Genomic DNA, 20,370 nt, shown 5'->3' on the forward strand with positions numbered 1-20,370 from the left:
CATATTAGCACCTAAAATGCACATATTAGCACCTAAAATGTACATATTAACACTAAAAATGTACATATTAACACCTAAAATGTACATATTAGCACCTAAAATATACATATTAGGACCTAAAATAGACATATTAGCTCCTGAAATGTACATATTAACACTAAAAATGCACCTAAAATGGACATATTAGCTCCTGAAATGTACATATTAACACTAAAAATTTACATATTAGCACCTGAAAGGCAAATATTAACACCTAAAATGTACTTATTAGCACCTAAAATGTACTTATTAGCACCTAAAATGTACATATTAGCACCTGAAATGTGCATATTAGCACATAAAATGGACAAAAGTTTACCTTTTGAAAAGGTACAGCCCCAGTGACAGCTTCTTTTAAGTAATAAAGCTCTGGTCATAATTCTACCTTGTATGTTCCTCCTGTCTGTTGTGAAGTCAAGTCTTTCCCCTTGGGGTAGGTTTTGTTTGTTTATTTGTATTTTTAATAAAAGCCTTCATTCTACTGCGATTGAGTCCTCGCCTCATCTTCTCAACCCAAACCTGACACATATAAATTTGTTACTTAAAATGATCTGAATTTTTTTTTTTTACAGTAAATACAGTAAATCTAGTTGAAATATTTCTCATTTCCTTGAAGCAAATAAAACCACATGGACATAAAAAAGACAAATTCTTAAATTAAAACAGAAAATATAAAAATAAACGGATTTAAACTGTTAATCAAAAATGTTGTAGTATCTCAATGATACTAAACAATGACACCACTCATTCTTATTGCACATTTTATTGCACACAAAAACAGATTTGTCTGTAGAACAAAAGCCATGAAGCATTCGATTTTCGCTCTCCACCATTATTATTATTTAGTGGCATCCCTGTTTTCTCTTTGCACTGATCATTCAGTCTCTAAAACCAGAAGCAATTGTGATCTTTACAAAATTGGGTGAAACTCACAGGACCCAAGTAACAGAATGCATATCTCTCTCTATATATGCCAACATACGAAATGGTATCAATACTGAAAATGTACAGCAGTGTAGGCTACTTCTTCATAACAGATGTGGACATCAATAAAAGACAATCAAAAAATGTCTAGCGATCATTTAGCAGAACATAGACTAGACATTGTTAAACTCATTGGTTTTCTCCATTCTAACACACAACACTGCAGTACGCACACAGTATCCATGAAGGTATTCATGTCTATAGAAATATTATAAACACTTGAACTTGACTTTATAAAACTAGGCAAATCGTAGTAAATATAGACAGTAAAACTTTCTATCTGTGTACTCTCATGTAATAACGAACAAGCCTAAGCCTATATAAATAACAAATATCCCTAAAAATACCTAAATATCTTTTTTTTTCCAATAATATGAACATTTTATTTTTTGACTGCAAGGGGGGAAATCTAAAAAAATTCAGTACACATGTATTATATTCTATAACAACCAGTTACAAACTTTTTAAAAAAAATGTCCCAAAAACTACTATCAAAAATACAATCACGTTAAATACTATAATAGGCAAACCTGTGTTGTTTTGTTTATCGCTTAAAGAACTACTGTTTCTAAGAGTATTCCCACACTCACTTACAGTGATTATCACAGACATATCAAATCATCAGTCAGAAGTATTGCTACAGTCAGTGCAAACAGATTAAAGACAGAATTACCACAACGTGATTACTTTGTCAATAACTACAGTAAATGAACAGTCTTTATATAACAAGTGCTATAACATAATCCGATTACAAAAAACAAGTACTTGTAATTAGAGTATACATTACTTTTTAAAAAGAAACAAACACGTAGAGTTACTTTTCATGCTGACATATTGATTATATTATATCAGTCAACAGCAATAAATTAGTTAATTAAATTGTATACTAGTGAGCCAGAGGCTGTGGTTGATCTTTATGTGACGTGTGCTTGATTTACAAAAGATGTTTATCAATAGCAAAAGTAATAGTGAATGTTAATACTACTACTAATATTTACTACTGTGTAATGAAAGTGAAGTTAAATGATACTTAAAAGAAAATATTTAGAGTAATGCATCTTTTTCCGCCATTCAACTGTTCCATTCCTCAAAAAAACTTCTTTTGTAATAGAATTTTCATCTTTGGGTGAACTATCTTACAGTGGGGCCAAAAAGTATTTAGTCAGCCACTGATTGTGCAAGTTAGAATAATGAGAGAGGTCTGTAATTTTCATCAAAGGTACACTTTGAGAAACAAAATGAGAAAAAAAAAAATTTCAGGAAATCACATTAAAGAATTTATTTATAAATTATGATGGAAAATAAGTATTGGTTCACCCACAAACCAGCAAGATTTTTGGCACTCACAGACCTGTAACTTCTTCTTTAAGAAGCTCTTCTGTCCTCCACTCATTACCTGTATTATTGGCACCTGTTTGAACCCGTTATCTGTATAAAAGACACCTGTGCACAGCCTCAAACAGTCATGCTGCGTCCCAATTCGCATACTATCCGTCCTAAATAGTATTCGAAAATAGAATTAGTACGTCCCAAATCGTAATATGTTGAAATGAGTTTTTCAAAGATACCCGGATGGTCTACTTTTTCCGGTCAGAATCCGAAGTGTAGATCGATGCACACTCTAACGGCTGATATTGCCCACAAACCATTGCGCGTTGGACGAGGATTCGGTTAGAACTACAAACACGAGTAAAAAGTGTTAAAAACTACAGCACGTTGACGATACGGAGGACGCGCGAGTCCCGCAGCTGTCTAGAGAGGTTTAAATAAAGAGCTTTGAGTGATTAATTATCAGTATCTAACCCGACGAAAATGAATTTATTCAATGTTGTCCACATTATATTGCATTTGCAGCAGCATTGTGAACTTTTGTAAGGACACGTTTAGCCATTACGTTTTAAATGCATCATTATATTCAAATTGAAAACACGAGGAGAGCATGAAAGACCCACAACTGACAGATGAACGTGCTCTCCGAAACAGTAGGAAATAAAATTAGATAGAATGGAGGATTTTCACTGTGACAAGATGATTGACAGGGGAGTTTACGGTGACAGGATGCACGCATCACACGACAAAGCTGTCCGTTAAAGATGACGTGATAGTATGTCCCAAAGCTTGCCAACTCTTTTGCTACACACTCAAAAGTATGTACTTTTTCCTCACAAAAAGAGTACATACTTTTAGGCCGTAGTATAAGTAAGCGAATTGGGACGCAGCATCACACTACAAACTCAACAATGGCCAAGACCAGAGAGCTATCGAAGGACACCAGGAAGAAAATTGTAGACCTCCACCAGGCTGGGAAGAGTGAATCTACAGTACAATAGGCAAGCAGTTTGGTGTGAAAAAATCAACTGTGGGAGCAACTGTAAGAAAATGGAAGACATACAAGAACACTGATAATCTCCCTCAATCTGGGGCTCCACGCAAGATCTTATTGGGAAAGTTAACAGATAATATTGAATGGGCACGAATGCAATTTAAGCCCTCTAAATCAAGGAGTATCTCGATAGTTAAAGGAAAGGTAGTAGATAGAACATTCTTCATTAATAGTGAGGCAATACCAACAGTTTCTGAGAAGCCAGTGAAGAGTCTTGGGAGATGGTACGATGGGGATCTAAGGGACACAGTTTGAGTGGGAGAAGTTAGACGGCAAGCAGTGGAAGGGTTGAAGAGCATAAACAGCTGTGCTCTACCAGGCAAACTAAAACTCTGGTGCTTTCAGTTTGGTCTGCTGCCGAGGTTTCTGTGGCCATTGACTGTGTACGAGGTTTCTTTGACAACAGTGGATAAGCTGGAAGCGTTAATAAGTTCATACATCAGGAAATGGTTGGGAGTTCCACGCTGCCTCAGCAGAGTGGGACTTTATAGTAAAGGAATATTGCAGCTGCCAGTCTCTGCTTTAACCAAAGAGTTTAAGTGTGCCAAGGTCAGGCTGGAAATAAACTTAGTAGAGTCATGTGACAAATGTGTAAGGGAGGCAGCCCCTGTTTTAAAAACTGGTAGGAAGTGGTCAGCAAAGAAATCTGTAGTAGAGGCAAAGGCTGCCCTTCAATTTGGGGATATTGTGGGACAGGTACAGCATGGAAGAGGGGGTTTTGGGCTTGGTGTAGCTCCTCCTAAATGGCACAAGGCAGGCCCAGCTCAAAGAAGGAAGCTGGTAGTCAACGAGGTGCGAAAGCAGGAGGAGAGGATGAGGTGTATAAAGGCCATTTCCCATGCCAAGCAGGGAGAGTGGATGAGATGGGAGAGTGTGGAACAACGCAAGTTGGGCTGGCAAGACCTTTGGTTAATGGAAGAGAGTAGGATCAGTTTCCTTATAAGGTCAACATATGATGTCCTCCCATCACCGCAGAACCTAAACCTCTGGGTTGGAGAGGATCCCTCTTGTCCATTGTGTTCATCACCTGCCCCATTAAGGCACATTCTGACAGGATGTAAGGCGGTTCTTAGACAAGGTCGGTTTACTTGGCACCATGACCAAGTACTGCGATGTTTGGCTTTAGCATTGGAGGGCAAGCATAGTATGACCAATAAGTTGCCGCCTGCAAAACATTACACGCAGAAGACAATATTCCTCCGCCCAGGCGAGCAACCACCAAGAAAAGGTGTTAACACCAATTCTCACCCAGGACAACTGGAAACTGCAAGGGACTGGAAGATGCTGGCTGATCTTGGTCAACGGCTTATTTTTTTATTTTTTGCTACCACCAACTTACGACCAGATATTGTTTTGTGGTCTGGATGAGCACACATTGTTCAGCTGATAGAGCTAACAGTGCCATGGGAGGATGCGGTAGATGAGGCATATGAGAGGAAGAAATTGTGGTATGCTCATCTGGCCACTGAGGCAGAGCAGAGAGGATGGAGAGTCCAGGTTTATCCAGTGGAAGTGGGTTGTCGAGGTTTTGTGGCACACTCTACAACCCGGTTCCTCAGAGACGTCGGATTAAGTGGCCAAGAGTTGCGTCGCACAGTAAAGAACTTATCTGAAGCAGCAGAAAGGAGCAGCAAATGGCTGTTGTTGAGATGGAAAGATTCTAGCTGGCTATGTACAGGCCGCAATGCTACGGTTTCGTAGAATTCTTGAAGAGTCTTTTTGTATAGGTTGCATTGAAATTACAGTCATTACATTCCTGTGTATATTGTTTGAATGATGGTGGTTGGCCAGATATTGTGGTTTGCGGTAGGTGGTATGCCATACGGAACTGTTTGCCACTGAAACTGCTTTATAACGCACCAGTGGGGCTCGACAGCCTTTATCAAACGGGTTGGCGCGTATGGTTGGGTTGCTCAAGATTGTGGTTAGGTCTCTGTAGAGGTCAGTAAGCTGGGGTGAGTTGAGAGGGGGACGGAGGGGGGGACTCTGGGACGCCAGAGTCACTGTCAATCCCTCTTGAGGTGTCGTGGGCTAGTCGACGAAACACTGAGGACGGAAGGTGCCCACTTGAAGACCCTAGAGATGTCCCCTACTCGGCTCAATCCAGACGGTTGTCGTGGTGGTCCACTAGGGAGACCACACTGTAGTTGCAGCCGTCGTGTGTGCTGACACGGCAAGTACACTGCAGCCGTTAACGCTGCACACAAGGGGAGTCAAACCACCATATGGAAAAAAGCGTGAATCGATGGAGAAGTATAGTTTACTGTAAAGCTACGTCTTAGCTTACCTTGGCGAAAGCCAAGTATAAATCAGCATGAAGTTTTAACATCTACTCTCGTGTAATGGAAATCTCATCCTGTGGGGTCAAAATGATCATGAGAACGGTGAGCAAAAATCCCAGAACAACGCGAAGGGACCTGATGAATGACCTGCAGAGAGCTTGGACCAAAGTAACAAAGGCTACCATAAGTAACACACTACACCGAGAGGGACTCAAATCCTGCAGTGCCTGGCGTGTCCCCCTGCTTAAGCCAGTACATGTCCAGGCCCGTCTGAAGACGGATATGGATGATCCAGAAGAGGTTTGGGAGAATATCATGTGGTCAGATGAAACCAAAATAGAACTTTTTGGTAAAAACTCAACTCGTCGTGTTTGGAGGAAGAAGAATGCAGAGTTGCATCCCAAGAACACCACACCTACTGTGAAGCATGTGGGAGGAAACATCATGCTTTGGGGATATTTTTCTGCAAAGGGGACAGAAAAACTGATCCATATTGAGTTAAGAATTAACGGGGCCATGTATCGTGAGATTTAAAGCCAAAAGCTCCTTCCATCAGTGAGAGTCTTGAAGACGAAACTTGGCTGGATCTTCCAGCATGACAATGATCCCAAACACTCTCCCCAGGCAACGAAGGAGTGGCTCTGTAAAAAACATTTCAATGTCCTGGAGTGGCCTAGCCAGTCTCCAGACCTCATAGAAAATTTGTGGAGTCCGTGTTTTTCCCAGCGACAGCCCCGAAACATCACTGCTCTAGAGGAGATCTACATGGAAGAATGGGCCAAAATACCAGCAAAAGTGTGTTTAAACCTGGTGGAGACTTACAGGAAACGTTTGACCTCTGTCATTGCCAACAAAGGTTATGTATGTTACAAAGTATTAACTTGATCTTTTGTTATTGACCAAATACTTATTTTCCACCATAATTTACAAATAAATTCTTTAAAAATCCTACAATGTGATTTGCTGTTTTTTTTTCTCATTTTGTCTCTCATAGTTAAAGTATACCTATGATGAAAATTACAGACCTCTCTCATTATTCTAAGTAGGAGAACTTGCACAATCAGTGGCTGACTAAATACTTTTTGGCCCCACTCTATGTTCCACTGAAGATAGTCATACAGGTTTTGGAACAAAATGGTGAGTAAATGATGACATGATTAAAATTTTCAGGTGACATATCCCTTTATATCACAATTAGCGATTTTTTTAATTATTATTCAAAACATGCAATAATTGCAGAAACAATTAAGGCTGTTTGTGTTGATTACAAAGGTGTGCATTAGTTTAAGGAAAATGTTCCTTTTTGGTCTTTTTTGTGTTTTTGTCAGAACAACGCGGCAGTATTGTGGAAATAAATAAGAATTAGCTCAAAATCCCTACAAAAGCAATTACATCATAATACTTAAAACTTTTAATCTAAAAACAGTTATTGATTACATTTTTAGGCATTTAATTTGCAATCAGTGCTAAATTATTTCAGAAGTTACATACCCAAAACTGTATAGATGCATGCATGCTTGATCATTATATATTCCTAAAAACAATGCTGTCATGTAGTAGCCTACAGTATGTTGTTCTGAATTAACAACCCTGCGATTATCTACATCTCAATACAGCACAACTGCGAGAATGATTTGGCTTTTTTTCAACTGTTTTACAAAAAAAAAAAATTTATTCATAAAGTCTTATTTAGACTTGTATAGAAATACTGTTGTGCTCATACGTTTACAAGCACCTTGCAAATCCTGCAAAATGAATACCAACTGCATTTTGTCTTGTATAAACTACTGCCCGAAATAAGCCTCTCTAAATACACCACAGATGTGTACATATAGTCCACAAGACAAAATAATAGCTGAATAAAAACATTAAAAATATAAACATGGATTAGTAGGACACAGCATACAGTATTAGGATTCAAGGGTGTGTAAACTTTTGAAAATTTTCATTAATGTCAAATAAATCAAAAAGAAATTTGTCAGGGGGTTGTCTTGTGGACCAATTTCAGATTACTTTATGATCCTATTTTATTTTTTAATTGACTTTTTTAGATTCTGCAAGGTATGTGTAAACATACAACCTCAAATGTATTTCCAGAAGAAGCCAAAGCATCAAGGTCTGGATGTCACCAAGTAACAAACAGACTGGAATAATGTACATCAGGAACACTGAAAAACAGCCATTTCCACTCGGGTCGAGCTCCACTATGAGTTTACACCTCAATAGTGAGAGAGACAGTATACATAAATTGAAAAGCTCTGAACACAGAGTGTGTGAAACATCCCAGGGCTGTTATACTCTCTATTTGTACTCTTGGAATGAAGCTCAGCCAATCGAATTTGAGGACTAACTGACCTGTTGTATAAATTAACACAGCAACAGGACTTCCCTCATGAAAAAGAAGTGCGCTTAATTGTATCGAATGTGCACAAATCTTAATATTTATTTATTTTTAAAACTGTACTTGCACAAAAAAAAAAATCATTATTGAATTGAACTTAAGTGGACTTTAAAGCTTTTAATTTTCCCTTTATAACAAAGTAGACTTTTCATAATTGTGTTATGAAACATAGTCATGACACTTGACTAAGTACAGTTTTAAAAAGTGTACTTTGTAATAGTCGAATTAAAAGTTTTACTTTGAAGTATGTATTATTGTTTAATTATAATATTTTGCCATACTTTAAAGTACACTTATTTTGATGTGTTGACTAACATATTAATGCACATGCAAAGTACTTTAGATATTACAACTTAAGTTAATATATTTTAAATGTACTGAATTGCAACTTCATCTTTACAAATGTGTAATTACAAATCACAAGTTTCAACAGAAATGACATTAAAGTATATTTTACTTTACCATAAATATTTATCAGTGCATTAGCCAGTTCACTAACCATATTTCAAAGACAATAGAAGTAACTACGAAATTACAAATAAAGATATACTTAAGTCACACTGAAGTGGGTGTAAAGTTCAACCTATCGCATTAAATATACATTTAAATTATTATAAAATTGTATTTAATTGTAATTAACCTGCGATTAAGTGTCTGAAGACATGACATCCACTTATATATTTTTTCCATAATAAATACTCTTTTTAAAAGTATGCTAAAGTGTACTTCTTTTTCACAAGGGTTTAACACAGCAACGAGAACATACTGTTATAAGCAGCAACAGTGACTTATTGTAATACTGCAATGTTCTTGTAAGATGTCAGAGTGAAGATAAAACCATTATATTATACAGTATATCTTCCAGCTTGAAGCAGTGCTTAATGGACAGATCAGAGGACTGATTGGATATGAGCACTGTCATTTCTGTTTGAAACCCATTCTGTAAAGTACATCATTTCCTTTTGCTGCTACATCAGATGCAGGCATGAAGTCAACTGACATTTAGTACCTGATCAGTAAAAGCACTATCAAATTCAACTCAAAACAACAATGCAAAAAACAAAACAAAAAAAGTCAGATTTGCTGGATATAAACTTGTGTGAAGCCTCTAGAGCTGACCAAAGAGGATAGAGCAGAGCAAAAAAACGGAGTAAAGGAGCAAGAGACCAAGACCTAGTTTCCGATCCAGCTTCCAGCCATTCAGATGCACACTCAGGACCTACAAGACACATGACAGAGTTAACACAGACACTACTAGCATTGAGTAAGTGCGCTAGTCTGTGTGTGATTAGGGGGATTTTACTGCCTATGCTTTTAATATCCCACTTTCTGATTCAATTTATCCCCAGGGGGAAATAAAAAAAAAAAATTAAAAGAATAAAAATATAAATTCGAGTTTATATCTCACAATTCTGAGATAGAAAAAATAACCTGAATTGTTATATAAAACTTTTTTGAGGACTTTTGTTAAGAATATTGGTCACACTTCACATTAGGGTCCAATTCTCATTATTAACTATTAACTGCGACTTTTGCCTCTGCTTTTATTAATAGTTAGTGAGGTAGTCGTAAAATGTAGGTATGGGTTAGGATTAAGGGATGAAGAATATGGTCATGCAGAACATTAATATATGTGCTTAATGTACTAATAAACAGCCAATATCCTAGAAATGTGCATGCTAATAAGCAACTAGTTAATAGTGAGATTTGGATCCTAAACTAAAATGTTACCAATTTGTTTTTTTAGGATTAAGTAATTAATATGAAAACCAAATATGGCTGAGAGTGTCTGGTGTAGGGGTTGTGTGTTGTGGTTCTGGGTTGCTCACAGTGAGGAAGACTGATGCGAGCAGCAGGATAACAGAATACACCAGGCCTTTATTATTGATGAATACCTGACAAAAGACACAGACCAATCAGATGAAAGCATCAAATGGGAAGGCATTCACATCGGTTTTAGAATACGTAAAATGCTCACTGTTGATCCATGGTCTACTACTAGAGTTCTTAGAGCCCAGGGGAAGCCCAGTCCCAGCAGGATGTCAAAGATATTGCTGCCAATGGAATTAGACACTGCCATGTCCCCCATTCCTGAGACACATAATACAACATCAATGTAGTACATTTTACAAGTAATTGTGATTGTGTGGTCCTAGTAAATTTTATGTTATAGGGACAAATTGTCCCCACAGAGATCTAAAATCCTTGTTCGTGTGGGGACATTTTTGGTTCTTCATCATCAAATCATACTATGTGATGCTTTTTGAAAATGTAAAAATGCAGAAAGTTTTCTGTAGGTTTATGGGATAGATAACGGTTTGTACATGGCAAATGTAGTACTTCCAGACACATTAATACCATATAGAACATACCTTTTTAGTGGTCGTGAAGTAATTATTCAAAATAAGTACCTACTCAACAGTATGCGATTTCAGACGCAGCCTACGACTGAATGTGACAGTGTGTGTGTACTCGGTTTTAACGTGACGTCACTCTCTTTTAGGAACGCCCACCTGGAGTCTAAAACAAGGCTTTTCTCTATAGCCGGGTAGTAATTTTTACTACGTTTCTGCTAAATACTACTGTAGTAAGACAGTGATATTAAAAGACCAAATTCAGTATACATCGTTTTGATTATGCATACGCTGATGAACCCAGAATATAAACACAACACGCAGTCTCTCGTTAAGCTTTTTTCCTATGAAAACCACTATCAAGGAAATGCTCAACCATTTAGCATGAAGCGTTCATATTCTGGGCTCAGCATACACCTCGATGATGCGACGGCAGCCATATTGCGCCAGAACGCCCAACACACACCAGCTTACTGGTGGAGAGGAGACGAAGGAGATGAAGCCAATTGGTATACATGTATATATATATATATATGGGGTTGATTAGGAGGCCATGATGGACTGAGGCCAAAGGGCAAATTTGGCCAGGATGCCAGGGTTACACCCCTACTCTTTCGAAAGACATTCTGGGATATTTTGTGACCACAGAGAATCAGGGCCTCGGTTTAACGTCTCATCCGAAGGACGGATGGTAACACTTTACAAAAAGGTCTAATTTGTTAACATAGTTAATGCATTAACTAACATGAACTAAAAATTAGCAATATATTGTTAAGTTATTAACCTTTGTTAATAAAAAAGTTCACGTTCATGTTAGTTTACAGTGCATTAACTAATGTTAACAGATACAACTTCGGATCTTACAAATGTAGTAATAAATGGTGAGATTGACATTAGCAAAGAAATGTAATAAATGCTATTGTTCATTGTTAAATGTTCAACCCTAAAGTCATTCCAAAAATTTGATTAAAGATAATACAAGCATGCATATGAACAGTTTTCTATGCATACAAAGGTTACAAACCTTGGCGGGCAACAATGAGGCTTGCCATGCAGTCGGGTACGCTAGTGCCAGCAGCAAGGAAAGTGATTCCCATGATGTAATCTGGAATATCTAGTGTGTAGCTGATGATGGTGACCTTCAAGGCATAATCATAACAATCATCATAATACACCAACCAATGATATGACGAAAAAAGTTAGTATATTTTTCTTACCATCCACACCATGAGGTAGGAAAAAATAGCAATCCAGAGGGTTGAAGCAAAAAAAGTGACCATGAACCAGCGATGCCAACGTGGCGAAACACAGTTAGGCACTGTGTAATACAGCAAAACACTCAGTGGCCACGATAGAAACCACTTCATACACGCACGGTATCCAGCTAATGCACATAATACACAGAGAAAAACCATAAAAGGTTAGAAAAGTACCATTTTGATTACTTCTCAGTATTTTTTTTTGTAAAAAATAAAAAATAAAAGAAAGACGAGAACGGACAGAGAATGAGGGAGAATGCAGGGTATAAATACATGAAGAAAACAAAGGGAACAGGTGAAAATAATGACTAATCAACAAAACAGAGATACTAAATCACAGGGAAACACAATGAAACAGAGCACTCATGTTACAAATAGGAGGATAAGTACATGCCAATAGTGGGAAACTCAGTATTTTTGTGCAATGTGTGCACGTCAAAAGATCCGATTTTTAATTTTGTGACATACAAATGCGCAGATTAACCATTTATTTAGCATTCATGTAAGCACTATGGATGGATTCAACAATTGGAATGATTAAAACTGTGCCAGAATGAGAACGGGTTGTTATTGGGTTTATAAGTTAATATTCAGTAATATAACTGGTTTAAAGGATTAGTTCACTTTTGAAAAAACTTTTGCTGATAATTTACTCACCCCCATGTCATCCAAGATGTCCATGTCTTTCTTTCCTCAGTCGAAAAGAAATTAAGGTTTTTGATGAAAACATTCCAGGATTTTTCTCCATATAATGGACTTACATGGGAACTAGACGGTCCAAGGTCGAAAAGAGAGTTAATAACAGTTTCAGATGCAGCTTCAAATGTCTTTAAACGAATGCTAGCCTTGCTCTATTCTGTGAGGCGCGTTTGTAACGTCACACGTAATTACGTTCAAAAGGTCACGGGCGACGTAGCTGGAAGTACAGAATCAAAATCGTCCGACATCGTTGTTTTACCTTTTAATTCATTTTTTTGTAAACGGCGTTTGAGTTAGTTTGCACGTTCAACCTATGCGTTCAACTTGTAAACACTGACTCTGTACTTCCGGCTACGTCGCCCGTGACCTTTTGAACGTAATTACGTATGACGTGACGTTACAAACGCGCCTCACAAAATAGAGCAAGGCTAGCATTTGTCCTTAGAAAAGTTACATTTTTGGAATAAGTTTTGAAATAACCGATCGCTTCGCATGATAAGACCCTTATTCATCGTCTGGTGTCGTTTAAAGACATTTGAAACTGCATCTGAAACTGTTATTAACTGTCTTTTCGACCTTGGACCGTCTGGTTCCCATGTAAGTCCATTATATGGAGAAAAATCCTGGAATGTTTTCATCAAAAACCTTAATTTCTTTTCGACTGAGGAAAGAAAGACATGGACATCTTGGATGACTTGGGGGTGAGTAAATTATCAGCAAAAGTTTTTTCAAAAGTGAACTAATCCTTTAACTACACTGACACTATCGGATGAGAACTGAATTGAGCTGAATAATGAATAATGACAATGACTTTGAAAAATTGAGTAATTAAACTGAATTGAATCAACTTTTGGCTTTGAATGTGTCTTGACTTATTACATACAGTTAAATAGATATTAGATAATGGTAACTAAAAAGTCTCCAAGAGATGATTCACGGCTTACCAAAAGAATAACATATTTGAATAGTATACATATAGTAATACTAAAAAATTGCATTCAATCTGCTTTCATTAACTAACCAGGAATATGAAGAGGTCTGAACCTTTCGTCCCCATCCTCATCCTCTTCTTCAGGCTGATTGTTTTCTACATCCACCTTTACTCCTTTTTTACCATCCATCATTTCTGCGTCCTCAAGTGTCTGCTGTGGTTCAGCACTTCCTCCATTTACTATCCCTTCGGACCTAAATGTCTTCACTGGGGTCCTGCTCTCCCTAAGCAGCCTCTGTCTCTGAAATGTGCAGGGGAGAGATGGTAAAGAGAAGGAAAAGCGAGGAATTTACATTTTCATGCAGGGTTGGCCAATATTCTGAATTTGAGAATTCGCCCCTTTCCTTTTATCAGTTGGAATTTGAATTTTAATGATAGGAAAAGTAAATGACTTGCCATTCAAATGAATATATACATTGACAAATAAAGCTTTTTTATCTTTTAAAAACTGATGCAATGCATATTTTTGAGTCATGAACAATGTGTTTAAACAAGTTTCAGTTTTTCAAAGTGTTTAAACTCTTTTTTTTAATCGTTTTATGTCAGCCAATACAACCAAATAGTATGTTGTAGTTGTACCACCTGATATCTCATCACAAGAAGTCATATAACTGGCGTCTTGGGACGTCTTTTGACCATACATCAAAATCTGCCTTTTTAGGGTACCCTTAAACGTCGGTTACATGTCGATCCCGGGCCGTCATACAACTGACGCTTTACCTTTACCATCGGTTAGGTGACGGGGTAGGTTTAGGGGTAGGTTTAGGTCTGGGGTAGGGTTACCAACCTACCCATACTTGAAACGAGCAGTTTATAACAGTATTTTTACAGTTTTCTTTGAGAGATCACATCTTTTCACTCTGCCACAAGGATCATTTGGGCTCCTCTGGAGCAGTTGTGTCACCCTGACATACAAATCCACTGGACAAAGGTTTTTTCAATTATCTCAACAGCTTTAAAACTACTGATATTTATAAAAATAATTTATATAAAGATTTCAAACCTAAAATGATGCCATAGTATTAAAGGTATACTCCACTTTTTTTTTGGAAATAGGCTCATTTTACAACTCCCCCAGAGTTAAACTTGAGTTTTACCGTTATTGAATCCATTCAGCCGATCTCCGGTTCTGGCGGTACCACTTTTAGCATAGCTTAGCATACATCATTGAAGTGAACAATACCATTAGCATTTAAAAAAAATGACCAGTGAGTTTAGATATTTTGGTAACACTTTACAATACTGGTACACTAATATGCATTAATTCATACTTTAACTAATGTACAGAGTTAATGTATAACTCACGAAGAACTAAACCACTGATTAATGATTACTGCATCAGCAACTAATAAAGAGTCTGTATGATTAATAGATTAAGTAATAAATGAATTGCTATTAATTCAATGTGTCATTGTGTATTAATTCCTTAATAACATATTTTATTAACTAATAGTGTAAATTATTGTGTTAATTACCACAATTAGTCAAAGCTATGCACTTCAACTTCCAGTTGTCTGCTTTAATTAATCATTAGCTAATGATTTGCAAAGGTATCATTATGTTATGACTTTACTTGTTGAGGCACATCATTATTAACTATTTATTTAGCAATTGTAGTAATTTCCACATGAATTTGCAGTAACAATGAAGTAATTAATCATGTACTAATGCATATTAGTGTACCGGTCATATTATCTGGAAGTTGAAATACTAGGCTTTGGCTCATTCTGGTAATTAACATATTAATGAACACTATTAGTTAAAAAAATGAGTTATTATGGATTTAATCCACAATTACATATTTAATTAATAACAATTCATGTATGAACTAATACATTAACCTTACAGACTCTTAATTAGTTCCTAATGTGGTAATCATTAATGAATAGATTAAATAATAATTCGTTACATATTAATTCAGTATTATCTGTGCATAAGTTAAGCATGAATTAATGCTTATTAGTGCACCTGTGTTGTAAAGTGTTACCGATATTTTTACTATTTTAAAACTTGACTGAAAATATAAAGTTGTGATTTTCTAGGCTGATATGGCTAGGAACTATACTCTCATTCCTGCGTAATAATCAAGAAACTTTACTGCCATACCATGTGCAGCAGGCGTAATGATATGATGCAGCGCCTGAAAATAGTCCCCAGCTCGGGGACTTCCAACTAACTTCCAACGTGACCGGGACTAAGTTTGTGTAGTTATGTTGACGGAAGGTAGCCTATTTTTTACTGCTGCACTCATGGTACGGCAGTAAAGTTTCTTGATTGTTACGCAGGAATGAGAGTATAGTTCCTAGCCATATCAGCCTAGAAAATCTCAACTTTACATTTTCCGTCGGTCTTAGTGCACGATGTAACCACAAAAGAGTCAAGTTTTAAGAAGGAAAAATATCGAAACACTTTGGTCATTTAAAAAAATGCTAATGGTCTTGCGCACTTCAATGATGTATGCTAAGCTATGCTAAAAGTGCTACCGCCAGAGCCGAAGATCGGCTGAATGGATTCAAAAACGGTAAAACTCTGGGGGAGTTATAAAATGAGCCTATTTCCAAAAAAGTGGAGTATCCCTTTAAGGTTTTTATTTTTCATTATTAAGACTCCATTTTAAATAGTTTCTTCATTTTAAATAGTGTGTCTATTATTTAACTAAACTAAAAATGAATTCAAACAAAATAGGTATTATAGACTTAAGTGATACTTTATATGTCATGAATTTATTTATCAAATTATTTTAAACAGAAATAATGCACTTGGACACAAAAAAATATGCACAACATGTCATTGATCCATATGGTACACACACACACACACACACACACACACACACACACACACACGCACACGCCAGTATTATAAGGTAACATAAAAAAAAAATAATCAAGCTCACCTCACTGATGAGCATGCGTCCTGCCATAGACAGACGGGTACGTGGTGAGAAATGTGGTGTGATCATAACACGCAGCCCAGCCTCTGGGAATGAGAGCTGGTGTGGTCTCAAGATCAGCAGCTCATCCACCATCACTACTTGAGATTCCTGCCCTGAGTCTGCTGGAGCTGAGAACAACACAGAAATATAAATGCATATTAAGAAGATTTTGCATACCTATAGAAAATAAAACATGCATGCATGAGTACCTTTCTTCAACAGCACCATGGAGGTGTTGCAACTGACTCCCACTTCATCACCCTCTTTATCTGTGGGCATTTCTCTCCTGACACAACATTGAGCTGGACTACCACAGGATCTTTGGACAAAGCTGGCAATCTGACGGTTAAACCTGCAAATGAGATTTAAAGTCACCATGAAATCAAAAAATGGAAATTCAAATATTTATTATTAGTGATTTATCCGTACACATCACTGTTACAAAATATCAATGTGCCTTGTATTCTTTGATTAAAATAACTTCTCTCTCTTGCAGTGACTTCTCTTCTCTGATGACGTGTTTACTGGCGTGAGGGTGTGACAACCTGTCACTCACATAAGGCCGACCAATAGCAAACCACAACCACCCAATTATTCCCCATAGACAAAATCAAATCCCATTCAACATTTGTTCTTGTTTGAGAAGCTGTTTCACTCTGATATGTCACAATAAGGAAGAAAAGGTTATTGCAACTTCCGTTTCAGGCCGACTTTAAGGCCGTGTGTCCACCAAAGCGTTTTCCACGTGCCTGGCGTATGTTTTCAATTGTTTTCAATGGGAGCGCCGCGTTTTTTAAACGGCATGAGCGTAACGATGTGCTGAGCGTTTTTTTCACGCTGAAGCGCTGAGTGCCCAGCCAGCCTTTTTACTGGTCGCCGGGAGTTGAAAAATTTTCAACTTTGGATAAAACGCAGTGCTCGCCACTGTCACTTTTTTACCCAACCGTCCAATCACAGTCGAGGAGGGGCGGGACTTAACCACACTGACCAACTCCAACTGTCACAACATTCTTTCTGAACGACATCAACCAACAGAGCTAACCGAACAAAATGGATGAAAAATTATTTTTTTAGTATGCATAGACATATGCACTAGACCTCACCTTGGGGTTCGAAGCATGCGTCAAAACCGCCGCCATCTTGGAACAGGGGTCTTGTCATAGGAAGTAGCTAGGTAACGCTGCTATCGCTGCCTTTACTTCGAATTCATTGATGGTGGCGGACTTTTGTGCAGCGTATGATGTTCACGAATGAAATCTAAACTAGGAAGAATGTTTAAAAAAAAAAAAAATCTTTCTGGAATCAATGATAAATACATGTCTGACCGTTGGAACAAACCAAAAAAAACCCAAGAAAAATCGCATTCATGATGATTTATGGTGATTTTATTTCCGTTAGACCTGTGTCTACTACATTGACGCTGATGCATTAAAGTGGAGGGGCTCCCCTGTTTCAAGATGGCGGCTCTATTGACGCATTCGTTCCAATGAACTGCCGTAGCCAAGGTGAGGTCTAGTGTATATGTCTATGTTTAGTATGAAACAAATTATCTGCGAAATCAGTTACAAGTAAACTGTGCTGCGGATATTCTGTATCATAGCAACAACACGTCTCAACGGAAAAAACGCTCTCAAACGCCCAAAGCTCGGCATCTTCAGCAGAGCGTCTGGCGTTTTCAGCTGGATAAAAACGCTTTGGTGGACACACAACCTAAGGCTAAATCAACCAACAGTTTGAGTTACTGTTTCTGACAGACTAGAAAACAAATGGTGTCATATTTTATTCATTTAAATTTCATTATATAAATATACACTATTTTTCAAAAGTGTGGGATTCTTTCATGTTTTTGAAAGGAGACTTATGCTCACTAAGGCTGCATTTATTTGATCACAAATTACTAATGGTTTAATATTATTGTAATTTAAAATACATTTTAAAGACATTTATAATGTTACAAAAGATTTCAATTTCAAATATGCTGTTCTTTTGGACATTCTATTAATCAAAGAATCTTAAAAAGCAGTAAAACCGTTTCCAACATTGATAATGACAGCAAATAGAATGATTTCTGAAGAATCATGCGACACTAAAGACAGGAGTAATGATGCTGAATAATCAAAAGGAATCACTTGCGCTTCAGCCTACCCAGTAATGATGCTGGATATTTAGCTTTGTATTATAAGAATAAATTACATTTTAAAAGAAAACAGTTATTTTGAAATGTACTAATATTTCACAATATTAGTTTTTAGTGTATTTTGATCAAATAAATGCAGCGTTGGTGAGCATACTTCTTTAAAAAAAAAAAAAAAAAAAAACGTTTAAAAACTTTCTTATTCCAAAATTTTGACTGGTATACAGTATATCCTCACTCCTGATATGTCTTTATTCTCTTGGTATGATTTTAGCACCCTCTAGTGAGACAGTTTTGAGTACCTGGTGTCTCCTTAAGCAGCACTATCTGTAATTGTTCTTTATATATTTAGAAATTATTAATTATGCTTTATCTCTAAAGCTGTTAGACACATTTCTTGTAAGTATTCAGTGCCAAAAACATATTATATGTTGATGTTTTTGTGAAAAGTACTAGTTCTTATTCATCTCACTTAATTTCATCAGATATTTTAAGCACTTTTCATTATTACTTACGAAGTAACTGTCATGAAGCTGTGATGTTACCCAAGGTGAAACTTTTAAATATGTGGCACAAAATTCTTAAAATTCATTGTTAACTATTCAAACTATAGTTCTTTAAAACGTATCCATAAATGCATTATTGTACATTTTTCAGTTACACATTTAAATGGTATAATATAGTTATATTATTTATTATCAAAGGGTTTTCAGTCGTTGTTTCTCTTGAGGCACACCAGCCTCCATAACACAACATCTTCATATTGTCAACATAGGTTGTGGTATCTGTGTGAGATAAGTATCTGGTATTATCAACACCTCTGCATCAAAACTTTAGTTTCCCTCCTCCAATAAAACAGAGAGCAGGGATGTTTATCTCAGTCTCCAACAACATAAGCTTCCACTAATGGCCTTAAAAGGTCTTTAATGAAGACTGTCATCTAGAACATCCTTATCTCTCTAGAGGCTGTGTTGTCTGTACAATACTGTCTCTCATCTAGGCTCTTTTCTAAACAAGAAATGAAACGGGTTCTCTCTCATATGGAGGAAAGAGGCGTCATGTATTAGCTTGAACTTGGAAATTCTTAATCCATAGCAATTAAGACAAGAGATGCTTGAGAAGGAATATGATTGAAGCAAGAGGGAGGTCTGTGTAAAATACGTTTCAGTCAGGCTATTATTTTATAACTTCATTTGGGATTTAGAGCCAGACAAAAACAGTACTACAGTATTAATTCTAGGATTATATGTTACACTATCTTAATTCCTCCCAACGTTTCCCTTTCTCAAACCGAACCATCTTAGGAGTTTTTCCATTACACGTTAGCCTTTGACTTGCTGACTTGGAGTTTTCAGACACAATTTTCAGTAAGAGTGCTTTGAAACAGTATGGTTTGCTAAGAATGCTATACTAATAAAACATAATAAGCATTATAGCATTAATACAGCATTATTTATACTCACTTCATGATAAGGATATAGACTCCATACATGGAGATCAGAAGCATGGATTCCCACCTATAACAATGGATACAAGATCGTTAGCAAACACAACTCTAATACATAAAAATATATCATATAGTATAAATGTATTCACTTTTTTAATGCTTCTAAATTATGAGACTACTCTTCTTGAACATGTGGACATGGTTGTAGAAGAAACACACAGTTATAAGACTTACCATACAACTCTTTCATCATAGATAACCTAGAGAAAGGTGGACAAATGAAGGGATTTGATAATGAATTCTTCATGTATAATTTTAGTTAAAACTCTACAGAATAAATCTAGAGATGCGCTGACCGTCATTATTGAGTCTTTATAATTTTAAGGAGTTCACAAACTTTTTTTCACAAACTTTTTTTTTTTTTTTAAAGTTAACTGAGATCTTAAGTTAATATTTTAATAA

At 36.6% G+C, this 20,370-nt stretch overlaps 1 protein-coding gene and 1 pseudogene across 1 annotated transcript in view; one reads left to right on the top strand and one right to left on the bottom strand.

Moving 5' to 3' along the window:
• Window positions 1-786: 786 nt before the first annotated feature.
• LOC120491913 (sodium/potassium/calcium exchanger 3) overlaps window positions 787-20,370 on the bottom strand; it is a 52,252-nt gene continuing 32,668 nt past the window's right edge. The window contains exons 8-17 of the mRNA XM_089124065.1: window positions 20,143-20,168; window positions 19,925-19,978; window positions 16,537-16,679; window positions 16,289-16,455; window positions 13,423-13,633; window positions 11,661-11,827; window positions 11,468-11,582; window positions 10,068-10,180; window positions 9,919-9,984; window positions 787-9,308 (exon numbers count right to left, since the gene is read on the bottom strand). Of these exons, the coding sequence (XP_088980191.1) occupies window positions 9,198-9,308; window positions 9,919-9,984; window positions 10,068-10,180; window positions 11,468-11,582; window positions 11,661-11,827; window positions 13,423-13,633; window positions 16,289-16,455; window positions 16,537-16,679; window positions 19,925-19,978; window positions 20,143-20,168 (1,173 nt within the window). The 3' untranslated portion in view covers window positions 787-9,197. The remainder of the gene's footprint in view (window positions 9,309-9,918; window positions 9,985-10,067; window positions 10,181-11,467; window positions 11,583-11,660; window positions 11,828-13,422; window positions 13,634-16,288; window positions 16,456-16,536; window positions 16,680-19,924; window positions 19,979-20,142; window positions 20,169-20,370) is intronic.
• On the top strand, window positions 3,500-7,054 carry LOC148998331 (uncharacterized; annotated as a pseudogene).

This window comes from Pimephales promelas, chromosome 1 (genome assembly GCF_988280905.1).
Source record: "Pimephales promelas chromosome 1, fPimPro1.hap1.1, whole genome shotgun sequence".
Lineage (NCBI taxonomy): Eukaryota > Metazoa > Chordata > Actinopteri > Cypriniformes > Leuciscidae > Pimephales > Pimephales promelas.